This window comes from Nothobranchius furzeri, chromosome 12 (assembly GCF_043380555.1).
Source record: "Nothobranchius furzeri strain GRZ-AD chromosome 12, NfurGRZ-RIMD1, whole genome shotgun sequence".
Taxonomy (NCBI): domain Eukaryota; kingdom Metazoa; phylum Chordata; class Actinopteri; order Cyprinodontiformes; family Nothobranchiidae; genus Nothobranchius; species Nothobranchius furzeri.
Window position 1 is genome coordinate 26,206,335 of NC_091752.1, and position 13,407 is coordinate 26,219,741.

The 13,407-nt window shown below is 41.0% G+C and overlaps 1 protein-coding gene across 1 annotated transcript in view; it reads left to right on the forward strand.

Moving 5' to 3' along the window:
* The window catches only part of LOC107375853 (inactive phospholipase D5), a 102,221-nt gene extending 89,778 nt beyond the window's left edge, over nt 1-12,443 (forward strand). Inside the window, exons 8-11 of the mRNA XM_054750225.2 lie at nt 4,741-4,877; nt 5,021-5,186; nt 5,277-5,352; nt 6,745-12,443. Coding sequence (XP_054606200.2) covers nt 4,741-4,877; nt 5,021-5,186; nt 5,277-5,352; nt 6,745-7,268 — 903 coding nt within the window. The 3' untranslated portion in view covers nt 7,269-12,443. The remainder of the gene's footprint in view (nt 1-4,740; nt 4,878-5,020; nt 5,187-5,276; nt 5,353-6,744) is intronic.
* The last annotated feature ends 964 nt before the right edge of the window (nt 12,444-13,407 follow it).

A 13,407-nucleotide genomic window follows, 5' to 3' on the forward strand; every position in this document is an offset into this window, starting at 1 on the left:
TGGGACTTGAACTCGCCAACTGATCTCCCTTACACGACACCAAACGAGGTGCTTTACTTGATTTGGGAGGGGGGAATAAAAGCAGTAAAACAATAAAACTTTGAACATTACAACACAAAGAGAAAATAAATAATGTTACAGCAATTGCGGAATGCCATCTGCGGGATTCGAACCCGCCGCAACGACCAACCAGTAGGTGTCAAACCATGACTAAAGAGTGCAAGCCTTGGCGCTCAGGGACACCCATCAGATTGTGAGGCCACAGCACATACGTTTTAGACTGGGTGGGATTCTTATACCCAACAGGAGTCTTCTGCCCGCCTTCTCATTAGAATATGCATAATTTGTGTTTCAGGCACTAGTTAACTAGTGAGCTGCTGCACTGCCACACATGTAAACTGGTGAAATTTCTATTGTTCCACTAGTTAACTAGTGGACAAAAATGGTCAGCTTGTATGTGTTTTTAGATGCAACTAGTTAACTAGTGAGCAAATCCGCACCTCACTAGTTAACTAGTGAGGTGCAGATATGCTCACTAGTTAACTAGTGAGGTACTAGTGAGGTGCAGATATGCTCACTAGTTAACTAGTGAGCATATCTGCACCTCACTAGTTAACTAGTGAGCAAATCCGCACCTCACTAGTTAACTAGTGAGCAAATCCGCACGTCACTAGTTAACTAGTGAGCATATCTGCGCCTCACTAGTTAACTAGTGAGCAAATCTGCACCCTACTAGTTAACTAGTTGGCGTTTTGGGGCCCACTAGTTAACTAGTGAGCATATCTGCACCTTACTAGTTAACTAGTGATGCTTTGTTGCACCTTACTAGTTAACTAGTGGGCGCTTAAGGGTGCACTAGTTAACTAGTGAGCAAATCTGCACCTCACTAGTTAACTAGTGAGCATATCCACACCTTACTAGTTAACTTGTGGGCGTTTTGGGGCCCACTAGTGAACTAGTGACACTTATTTTGCACCTCACTAGTTAACTAGTGGACATTTGTACCCTCTCTAGTTAACTAGTGAGCAGTTCCGCCTTCACAAGTTTACATGTAAGTGTCACACTGAAGCCACTACTAGTTTACTAGCTGAGGTTCCTCTGGCCAGCATGTTAACTTGTGTGCCGCATGCAAATGTTTGGGGTGGGATTTTGCAAAATTCCGCACTGTGATTGGTTGTCATATTTTATTTTGACACAGGGAGCCAATAGAGAGTCTTAATTTGAGAAATTCTCCACCTCCTAATTAGAATTCTGCGCAACTAGCTAGCTAGTGTGAATGTAGACTTGAACTAGTTTACTAGTATACATTTATGTCCTCACTAGTTAACTAGTTTGGACAATGGATGCATCAACTAGGTAACTAGTGAGCCTGCTGCCATCAACTAGCTAGCTAGTGAGCCATTAATGGTTCACTAGTTAACTAGTGGCACTGCCCTACTCCAACTACTTAACTAGTTAGGAGTTTTGCCTTCACTAGTGAACATGTGGACACTTTGAACTGTCACTAGTTAACTAGTGAGACACAAAAACCTTCAACTAGCTGACTGGTATGCATTTTAGCCCTTACTAGTTAACTAGTGAGCCATTTTTGTGTCACCTAGTTAACTAGGAAGCCAAAATGTGTTCACTAGTCAACTAGTGGGCATTTCTTCTGTCACTAGTTAACTGGTGTGCACATTTTGGCCATCACTAGTTAACTAGTGAGACACAAAAACCTTCAACTAGCTGACTGGTATGCATTTTGGCCTTTACTAGTTAACTAGTGAGCCATTTTGAGTCACCTAGTTAACTAGTGAAGCCAAAATGTGTTCACTAGTTAACTAGTGAACATTTCCGTCTCCCACTAGTTAACTGGTGGGCTCATTTTGACCCTGACTAGTTAACTAGTGAGACACAAATACCTTCAACTAGCTGACTGGTATGCATTTTGGCCTTTACTAGTTAACTAATGAGCCATTTTTGTGTCAACTAGTTAACTAGTGAAGGTCAAAATGTGTTCACTAGTTAACTAGCGTGTACAGTTTGACCCTCACTAGTTAACTAGTTGACCTGTTGACAAGATATCAGAATTAATGCTCAAGCGGCTGGCCAAATTGGGCAAAGTTAACAAGTGGGATTTTTACATTCAGTAGTCAGCTAGTACGAGTTTTTGTACCTTACTAGTTGACTAGTAAAAACTAAATGTGTTTTAACTAGTTAACTAGTGGACATTGATCTGTCCACTAGTTAACTAGTGAACACACTGAGCAATACTAGTTAACTAGTAAGATATGAAACATTTTAACTAGTTAACTAGAGAGAATTTAGGCCTTACTAGTTAACTAGTTGACATTTAGGCTGTCACTATTTAACTAGTTGACACAAACATGGCTAACTAGTTAACTAGTGGACAGAAATGGCTTACATGTTCATGACAATTCTGGCTGATATCCTGATATCAGAATAAATGCTCATTTGGCTTGCCATAGTTCTGCCCCTTATTGCCAGGGAAAATACACACCATTACATTAAGGGGAGGCCAGCTCCCCTATAATTCTAGCCCTAGTTGGTAGTTCAGGCTAGCGTTACCAGCAGTACAACCAGATTTTAAATATTGCTAATGTTGAAGTGGGTTGGAACATGCAAATGTAAGCAGAAGTGCCTTGCTTATTTTATTATCTGAAGCTTTTCTAGAGCCAACCATCGCTCCTTTGCTTTTTCAACATTACTAATTTACATGATTTAGAATTTTTTGGTATGCTACATTTGACCACGCAAGCTGCCTTTATTCAGCAGCAACATAAATATGGTTTTACATTCAACTTCCCCTTAAAAGAGACAATGTGTAGTTTTTACCATGAATATCTGGAAATATCTATCAAAATGTTGTTGAAAATGAAAGAAATGATGGCCAGTTTTTGAAAAATACTGGCGACTTTGTAGCATATAACCATAAAAATCAGGTCTAAAATACATGGGAGGGGGTCCAAGTCTCTGGGCGAAGCCATATTAGATGCCATGTTTCCTTCTACGGGAGCCCATGAAGACAAAATGCATTTACTGATTAGTAACAAATGGTTACAAAACTTTCATCATTGTTAAATGTTGTTGTTTTACACATTTACCTCTTGTTGCCAGTGATTAAAGGGAGTCTGATGTGCTTGTTATTTTGCTAAAGTTTGCACTTCCCAGGGTTTTTTGACCCTAATGGGCATCCATTAGTAAGATCTTACTCCAACACAAAAATACTGCTTGCTTGCAAAGATTTAGGTATCTACTGCCCCTATAGCCAGAAAAAATACACACTTTCACTTTAAAGCTAGGGCTTTTTTCTTTGCTGTTGTCTTTTAGTGACATATGTTTGTCAGGGATGTAAGTTTTTTACATTTGTATGTTGCATTATTTTATCATATGTGTTCAATTTAATCTTCTAGATATTATTTACATATATAATTTGAATCACTGTACAGCTTTTTATTCTACTTGTTGTGAATCCACATTGCCGCTTTTCCACCAAAACATTTCCTTCTAATGGACAATAAAGGAAATATATATTCGGTCCCGTAACGTCATGAAGTTTGACTCACTGAAATCTTTGGCCACGTAGTGAGCCATCACTTTCAAGATTTCAGTGTGACATGAAGCGGTTCTTTGATATGGCCGAAACACACAGTGTGGACCATGTGTATGATGGTTTGTAAAGAGACGTTGGGTAGGTTTAGCGACACTATGGCAGAGCATTTTTTACGATGAAGAGCTGAAGGGGAGCAAAACAACAAAGATAGAACAGCACTCGTTTGAAATTGCTGGACAATTTAGACTGGGGCATTTCGTTGACATGAGCGGATAGAGGTACTTCTTCCTCTACCTCTTCAACTGTGTATGACGGACTGCCCACAGACTAATTTCTGTTGCTATGAAGATTTCACATTGTTCATTGCTCCAATTGTGTGTCTGAAAGACGACTGTAGATTCTGCCCTTACAACTGAGCTCTGTCTATGGGTCATGGCCTTTGCCAGTCTAACATTCTGTGTTTTTAAAGTAAAACGTTCAGCTTTAGAAACAGGCTCATTTTCAGAAACAGGTTTAATACAAAATACATTTAATATCAAATAATTAGTAACAAACTACACAGCACGCTGACATTCAGAGTCTGTCAGAAACAGCAGAATGTTTAATAGCGTTTGCAGGATGCTAGTGTCATTTTATTCCCAGAGATAAGTGATGGTGACATTTACCAATGTGAAGCAAAAACTAGAGAATTTGGCTGTGTTGTTTCGTTCTACATGATTGATTTAAATACAAAATGCTCACTCGAGCACAAACTCCGTTAACCACTCAGTGCCTGTCAACAGAAGGTTATAAACTACAAAGCTTTTCTAGAAACTGAAGGTAAACTTTTACTAAGAAAAATGAAATCCTGCTTGTCTTTTAGATGAATGACGATTAGAGTTGGATTTGTGACGTTGTTACCAATTACAGTGGTAATTCTCATTATTAAGATTCCTGCCCGCATCTCTGTGGTAATAAACTGCTGAAGCAGCACTATGCTCTCGTGTGTGTGTGTGTGTGTGTGTGTGTGTGTGTGTGTGTGTGTGTGTGTGTGTGTGTGTGTGTGTGTGTGTGTGTGTGTGTGTGTGTGTGTGTGTGTGTGTGTGTGTGTGTCTGTCTTTAGAGAGCACTACACCATCAGCAGATGTGTATGCATTGCCCTATGGGATCGACAATTCCTTACTCCGGTTGCCATTCTCTGTTGACAGAGCTCGCCAGATGCTTTCATCCCCAAAGATCGTAGCAGTGATCTTGAAGCCATTTCCAGGGTCATCCAGCAGGCCCGCCATTTCATATACATCTCCATTATTGATTACCTGCCTCTCTTGAGCAGCAGCACACTGAGGTTAGAACCACACTGACACTGTACACTGTTTTGGCATGCATTTACCATTAAAAGCTTGGATGTATCGCTTTGATTCAAGTGATTAAACTCTGTGTATGCCTCTCTGTCCATCTGGCTGTGCGCCCACCCTTGTCCGTGCCAAGGTACTGGTCTCGTATCGACAGTCTCATAAGAGAAGCTCTGATCCTGAGGAAGGTGCGCATCCGTTTGCTGATAAGCTGCTGGGAAAAAACTCATCCTCTTACGTTTAACTTTATCTGGTCCCTGAAGAGCCTGTGCATGGAGCAGGGCAACTGCTCGCTGGAAGCCGTAAGTTCTAAGCTACTCTGTACTGTTTTCAGCTCTATGGATTAACTTTCTCAACGCTCACAGTACCACTGTGTGTCTTTGTGTTCGTAGAAGTTCTTCAGCCCTACGCAGAAACACGTAATGAACCACAACAGGTTCATGGTTTCAGACAGAGCCATTTATTTAGGTAAGCTCATCTGGTTTGTTATCTTCAAACAGGAGTGCAGGAGCTTTGTATTCAATTCCGGTTTATGTATATAGCACCAAATCACGACAAGAGTCGTCTCAAAGCACTTCACATCATAAACCTTCCAATACAAGTCAGTTCATTAAGCCAACCAGTAAATGGTTCCTTGATAAGGAACCCAGCAAGTTGCATCGAGTCACTGACTAGTGTCAGAGTCTTTACAGCAATCCTCATACTAAGCAAGCATGCAGCGACAGTGGAGAGGAAAACTCCCTTTTAACAGGAAGAAACCTCCAGAGGATCCTGGCTCAGTATAAGCAGCCATCCTCCACGACTCACTGGGGATCGAGAAGGTTTATCTGTTTCCACAGAGAAAGACTTAAAGGCATTTGTTCATACCACAAACCACAGCAAATGCATTAGAAAGGAGAGTTTTAAAGTGATCAATAATTGCAGAACAAAACTTATAGAACACCAGGAAACAGGAACTACTGGGAGAGGCAGGGAGGAGACCGGCAAGCAGGAGACATTGAGTCAAGAAAATGAAAAGTGGGAGTGCACAGGTGAAACTTGAAAAATTTGAATATTGTACAACAGTTCATTTATTTCAGCAATTCAACTTAAAAGGTAAAATTAATATACGACATAGACTCGTTACATGCTAAGCAAGATGTTTCGAACCTTTCTTTGGTATAATTGTGATGATGGAAACCCCACATTCAAAAACCCTGACAATTAGAATATTGTGAAAAGGTTCAATTTTCTAGACTCAAAGGATCAGACTCTAGTCAGCTGATGAATCCAGAACACCTGCAAAGGGTTCCTGAGCCTTTAGAGCAGGAGCATTCAATTCCGGGGCTGGAGGGCCAGTATCCAGCAGGTTTTAGTTTTAACCCTGCTTCCACACACCTGATTTCAATCAGCAGGTAATTATCAGGCTTCTGCAGAGCCTGATGAGCTGCAGCACAGGTGATTCAACCAGTGAATCAAGTATGTTGGAGCTGAGAAATCACCAAAACATGCTGGATAATGGCTCTCCAGGTCTGGAATTGAATACCCCTGCTTTAGATAATCTTTCAGTCTAAGTTGAATTACTGAAATAAATGAACTTTTGGACCATATTCACATTTTTCGGGTTTCACCTGTACATACACTGAGATCGACGGTTAGAGACATGGAACAGGTGAATTGAGTGATTGGGAGGAGGTGTGCATGGATATCAGGGGAGCTGAAGGCAAAGACAAACAAACAAACAAACAAACAGGTACCGATCCTGACTGTCCTATTACAAAAATTATTGTTTGCATGCAGATAAATGTTTATAGCCATCTATCCAGTCTACTGCTTGTAGAAATGTGTTTACCGTCATCCCTGTGGTCTGTTTCCTGACAGGTAACCTTGACTGGGTGGGGAAGGAGTTTACCTATAACGCAGGAGCAGGCCTTGTGATCAGCCACCCAGAAACCATCAAAGAAAGGAACAACTCTGTAGTGGAGCAGTTACGGGCTGTTTTTGAGCGGGACTGGTTTTCACGTTACACCCGCACACTTCAGAATGACAAGATACCTGTTTGTAACGAGCATTCAGTCACTAATTACAAAGCCAGCCACAGTGGACCAGTACCTATCAGAACAGGTCCGTATGATAACGGGCCTGCACCACTGAGAAACCGTCACAATGCTGGTGGACTGACTCAAGACAAAGCAGCTCACCATGATGACAGGCTAAGAAAGATTAGCCAACAAAGTGTTGCTAGTGAACCAGTGCCAATAATGGACAGTCACCAAAAGAGGGCTGGAATCAGAGTGAATCACCTTGACGACAGACGGGTACAGAACCACAACATTCCAGCAGATCCAACCAGCCAGTCGACTGAAAGCAGCGGCTTCAGAGAGACTTCCAGTGGATCTCTGTGACTTTCAAGGAACTGTTTGGAAAACTGATAGCTCTCTAAGTGTCTACCACTTGCTCTTTGTAGCACTTCAATACTGTCATTTTTTAGTAAAGTAAAAACTTTAAGGATTTAAGACACAACAAGGAAGACCATGAGAGGGAAGGAATTCTCCATCTCCAGTCTGGCACTTTGAAAGGGAAAGGAAACAAAGAGATTTTGGTTCAAATTAAACACTGATTTAAAGATTTATACTAACACAGATCCTTGCTATTCATTTAATTTTACTTGAGGTCTCTCTGTGAAATAACACATACATTTGCACTGACTGCCTGAATGCTGTCACTTAAGGTGTTGGTGGCAGTCATAACTTATCACCCTTTAAAAGGAGGAACAGCACCTGGATGCTTGTGCAGAGACAGGAAGCAGTGCAGCATGTGCAGCCACACGAGCTACATCTTGGATTGCTAACACTTCAAACTAGTGGGAACTTTACACACAGTTTGTTTTTAGTTACCACTACTGAGTGCATACTTTGTCCTTATGTAAGTAATCTCCTATTGCATTTTATTCAAAGGAGATGCAAAACTCCAATTGAAAAACACTACAAAGTGTAATTTCACATCTGAACCAAACTAAAGGTTTAATAGAAAACATCAATTGACATGACTCAAGCTGCTAATTAGAAAAACAATTCATTAAAGTAACACTAAGTAGTTTCCTGCTCCTCCGCCCTACTGGTTGAAAGTGGAATTACAACTGTCATCAACGACCCTGCAGCCAGCTGTAGCTAGTGCTAACAATGAGCAAACACTAGCCTGAACCAACTAATACCAACATAAACCACAAAATAAAAAGATCCCCACTGTTGGAAAAATAACATTATTACAAGTCCCGATACAACAAAGCCGGGTCACCATCAGTCCATGATTTTGTAGCATCCTTTAGGTCCCTCAAACTTGCGTAGGCCGTGCCGATGTACACTCCAGTTTTAGCAATTTGCTTTGCTTCCAAAGACATAACTCTCTTACTTTTTTCTTCTAGGCTCCACCATGATGCCAACAAATACGCAAACATCTTTTTCGTCTTCTTGTGCCTTTTTATTAACGATTGGTGAACTGAAAAATCTAATTGCTAGCTTAATAGCTAATAGCCATAAAGCAGAGCACCTACCCACTCCACAAAACCGTTAAAGTGAAACAAGGCAGTTTTGACTTGATTTTAGCACCCCCAGTGTTCATTTAGTAAAATAACTCATCTCAGTGCTATACGTTTGTCTGTTTGTTTTAAGCCTGATTCACACTTCTCCATCAACTTCGGTGTGGAGACACACAATGTCATTATGCGTCGGTGCAAGAGCTTTCAGACAGATGGTGACAGAGACATGGCCACATTTTTTAATATTCGTTGAAATGGATGTACTAGCTTGCGATTGGTTAGGACACGGCTTCCTGTAAATTTGTCCACAGCACTGTCATTGCCTTGTTAAAAAGTAAAAAGATATTCAGCGGCAGACACAGAACAGATTGAAAAAATGCAGCACGGGAAAGTCAGGAAATATGAACGTTTATTCACCCGTGACTGAAGGAGTGCAAAGTATGGAGTAAAAGTTTTATTCGTGGAAGGATATAATGATAAGAGCATGGTTTAGAGATGGCGACCACATGACGAGGTGGAAGAGAGTGAAGGACAGATGTGTCTGCATTATGAAGTCTCTGAAATATATAAACACCTTAACAAATAAACTATGGACCAGATACATGAGTGTAATGGTAGCATGATACCACAGAAAAGTGCTATGCCCTCTATTGTCCTGGTGGGGAATTTCATTAACCCTGTAAAGCAGGGATGTTGAGAGTGTCCACATAGCCTGCCTTTATTCAGGGTGCAACCAGACTGTTTCAGCCCCCTTTCTGAGGTGGTCTGCTTCAGGCTGACCAGGGCCAACACACCCACTGCTGACCAATAAGCCCACTTACCAGTCAGCAAATTCATGTCTTTCATTAGAGGAAGCCTCTGATTGGTGGGTAGAATCAGCCCACATGGGCTGAAGGCATGCACAACTCATTATCATGCTGATTACCTATAGTAGCTGAGAACTTCTCTGACTGCATTCCTAAGCAAGGATGTGTGGAATCAACCAGGCCAGGCTGGGGCTTACTGGAACTATCCAGGTGGTGTGGCGCCGATGCTAGTAGCTCGGAGGGCCTGTATCCAGCACATTTTAGTGGTGTCTCTGCTCCAACACACGTGATTCAGTGATTGAGTCACCTGCGCAGCAGCTCATCAGGCTCTGCAGAAGCCTGTTAATTACCTGCTGATTGAAATCAGATGTGTTGAAACAGAGTTAAAGCTAAAACGTGCTGGAGACCGGCCCTCTAGGCTCGGAATTGAATACCCCTGCTGTAAAAGGTCATTTTGGCACATACTGGCTCTTGAAACTGGTTTAAAAATATGAAAAAATTTCATAGCATCTGGTTTCTGGTCAGCAGAGGGCTGTTTGAGATGAAGCTGGTAATGTTTTTACTCACGCAGTCACTCAAACCCACGTTGAAGGATTAGCTTAAAAGCTGTTTAGTGTTAGCCTAGTGAACTAGACCAAAGTGTTACTTTAAATCTGTTCTGAATTCTGACCCAAAAGTAGAGGAACAGGAGCTCTAAAAGCATCTCAAATTCATAACTATCCTGTTCCAATATCTTTAAGTCCAGGAAATGGGTGCGCAATCCCAGAAACCTTTTCTTATTAATGATCGTCAAATGTTTTTATTTTATTTTTTACAGAGAATGTGATTATATTAAATAATGCAGCTGTGCATTAATTACCCTTTATTTGTTTATTTATTTATTTTGTTTATAAATTTTTTTGCACTGTATGGCTAAACTACGAACCTGCCCAAACGTCATATGACAGGAAGGGGCAGTGGAACCCCTTTTCCTTGGAGGAAAATCTGAAGGGCTCCTAATAAATGACAATTCCTGTCTTTATACCTAAATCCTGCTTTCTATTGAGTTTCTCGGAGTTGTAAAAATGGGTCAGAGGGGTTTTTGCTGCCAACCAAATCAATACAATGAATTTTTAACAAAGCTGACAGTTGAAGGCTGCAGTTTAACCCTAACCTCAAGGACGTGGTGTTGGTCTGTAATGTCATGCCTGAATCCCTTTACTGTAGTCAGAACTAAACTTATACTGTAGATTGTTTGTGGAGATTAGCTATTTAACACTTGAATGAAAGCTTGTAGCACATTTTCTTTGCATTTTGAATGTTCGCACGTAGCCTGTGTTTACATACCTTTAACTGACGGTGCCTGTGTGGTTTGTATCCAAGCATTTGCTTATATCCAGGGATATTATTAACTCATAACGCATGGTTACTTTTATTTCTTTGGGCTTAAAGTAGCACATCTGTAATTAGAGCTGTGTCTGAGAAAAACTAAAAATTATCAGGAAATCTGTTTGTTTGGCTTTTTCCCTGGTGCTTTATGTACCTGTTAAATAATAATCACAATCTCTGATTGCTGGATTATAATTTATGTCTTTGTGAGTGGAAAATCTAACAGTTTTGCATAAAGATAAAGGAAAACACTTAACAATGGGCTTGCCATCACAGATAACTTCTGCCATCTAGTGGACATTATGGGAGACTTTTTTTTAAAATATGTTTTTATCAAGTCCATATGTTGCAGCTTTATTTTAAAGATTTTTTTTTTTTTACAAAAGCAAGAAAATGTAACCTAAAATATCCATAAGTTCAGTTGTTTTGTGCTTTCTCCCTTTTTGTGTATAGCACTACATGTGGGCATCAGTAGCTCAGGTGGTAGAGCGGGTTGCCTCATGATCGGAGGGTCATGGCTCCGATTCCAGCTCCCGCCAGGGGTATCCTGCTGTTGTGTCCTTGGGCAAGACACTTCACCCAACTTGCCTGTGTTAGTGGTGGTCAGAGGGGCAGACGGCGCCAAATGGCAGCCTCGCCTTTGTCAGACCTCCCCAGGGCGGCTGTGGCTACACGTAGCTTACCATCACTAGCAGTGTGTGAATGTGAGAGTGTGTGAAAGCATCTTTGGGTGTCTAGAAAAGTGCTATTTAAGTTCAATGCATTATTGTTATTATTATTACATCACCACAATGTCATGTTGGTTAAGTGTACATTTTAATCTAGATCACTGCAAACCTCATATGGAAAGAAATGCTGCTAATATATTATTTCCATGTGTATGTGTAAAATATGTATTCTGCACATGTTTTTAAACCGACTTGAGCTTAAAAAGCTGTGACTGTTTCCCGCTTGGCAGGGTCTAAGCCTTATGCATGACACTGGAGATTGTTTTTCTAACCCTAACCTCCATGTGTCAGGGGTTAAATGTATTGTGGCTACATGACAAAATCCAAGCAATGACAAGAAAAGGCATGTTTCTGTGTCACCTGTTGTGCATCGTCCTTTATTATTCGGTTTGACTGAAACCTCTGAAAGTTTTTATCAAATTATGTATGGAACTGCACAAATTAAGCACTGATTTCATAGTTGAAGCTTTTCAATGTTGCTTGCATTACCTTTACTCTGTTGTTTCGGCATGACTGCTGCTTGCATGCCCTGCCTTTAAGAACAATAAGCCTTTCTGCAAGTTATGCTAATGGAAAAATCTTGTATACCTTTAAAGATACAGGAGGAATGTATATTTATTGAATATCTTGTTAATGCACTCTACTGATTGTCTGATTATTTGGTTTTTACTCTTAATAAAAAAAATAAGTAAAACTATTTTCTGTTTAAGTGTAATTGAATGCTTAAAAATCTAAATAATTAATGAGCATCAGAGTCAAGTCAGCGCCAGAGCTAGCACTGGAAGCTAGCTCTGGGGAAAGGCCTCAGCCTGAGCCTCACGTTAATGGATGTTAGGCCATTTCCACTCTGTGAACTGGCTGCCACCTCTTACACACTGAGCATGAGACACAAGCATTTGACCTTCACACTCTCTCACGCCACACCTCCAATATCTGACACTAAACCGGCGCCTGCGCTCCCCAATCACGCATCACGATCACGCCCAGTGTGTTGGGCTTATGAAAAAAAAACTGATTATATTAATTATAGCATTAGCTACTGAGCAACATGCACACAAACAACACTTAAGTAATAATTTAACTGGCGTTATTTCACACACAGAATCCCATCTGTATAATCCAAGCCGATGTGCTTTTTTCCACTCTCGTTAGATGGGCGGAGTGGTGAGCTCCATCTGCTGTTGACGGGACGGGCATGCCCGGTTCTTTCTCCTAGCACTGTGAGCTGCGGCTACACGTGCCGCCAAAATTACATGCTTTATTTTAGAAATGCAGTCGCATCGCCTGCCGGTGTTGACAGAGCCAAAGCTATAGAAAGGAGTCACTATACTGCGTTTATATCAGTACTTGAAAATACTTCGTTAACTCGAGTTAGCATTTAGCTAATCTCCCGCTGATCTCCGACCTCACGTAAGCGGCCAAAGCGGCCGGGTCCGATTGCAGAGGTCTGAGGCTCTGCTTTTATTTTAACAGGCCATATTAAAGCTCCACAAGCTATCAGCATGACAGCCTCGCACAGGAAACCAGGTGGCCACGCAGGTGGGCTACCTTGGAGCTCATTTTTAGCTTCTTGGGTTAGCTAAGTTAGCTAGTGGCTACATTGGTTCATTTGGTTCCAATCCTGTACCAGACGTACCCATCCCACCCTCAGCTCCACTTCTTTCCCCATTTTTGGATTGTCAGGGTGTAACGAGACCTGTGACACGGCCCAATTGACAGTGGTGGGAACCTCCCAACTGGCTTCAAACCTGACCCCCACAGATCAATGGGCGGTGTATGTCCATCCATTTTATATGTAGATGAGTTGAACCCATTAATGTTCATTCATTTTCATTTCATTCATTTATTCATTTATGGTATTTATTTCACAAATGGCTGTAGACATTTCCATGAAACAAAATGATTAAAGTATTGTATAGTTCTGTATTTGTGTCTGAATAGCTTCTCACCCCACCGCTTCAGTATTTACCGTTATATAAAGTATTTATTCCAAATGAATAAATAATGTCAGTAATCAGACAAACATTATTGTCATTGTTGAAATAAACAATTAAAAAACAATTTCCCATCTTCAGTTCAGCAGAAAATAAAGCGCCATCAAGTC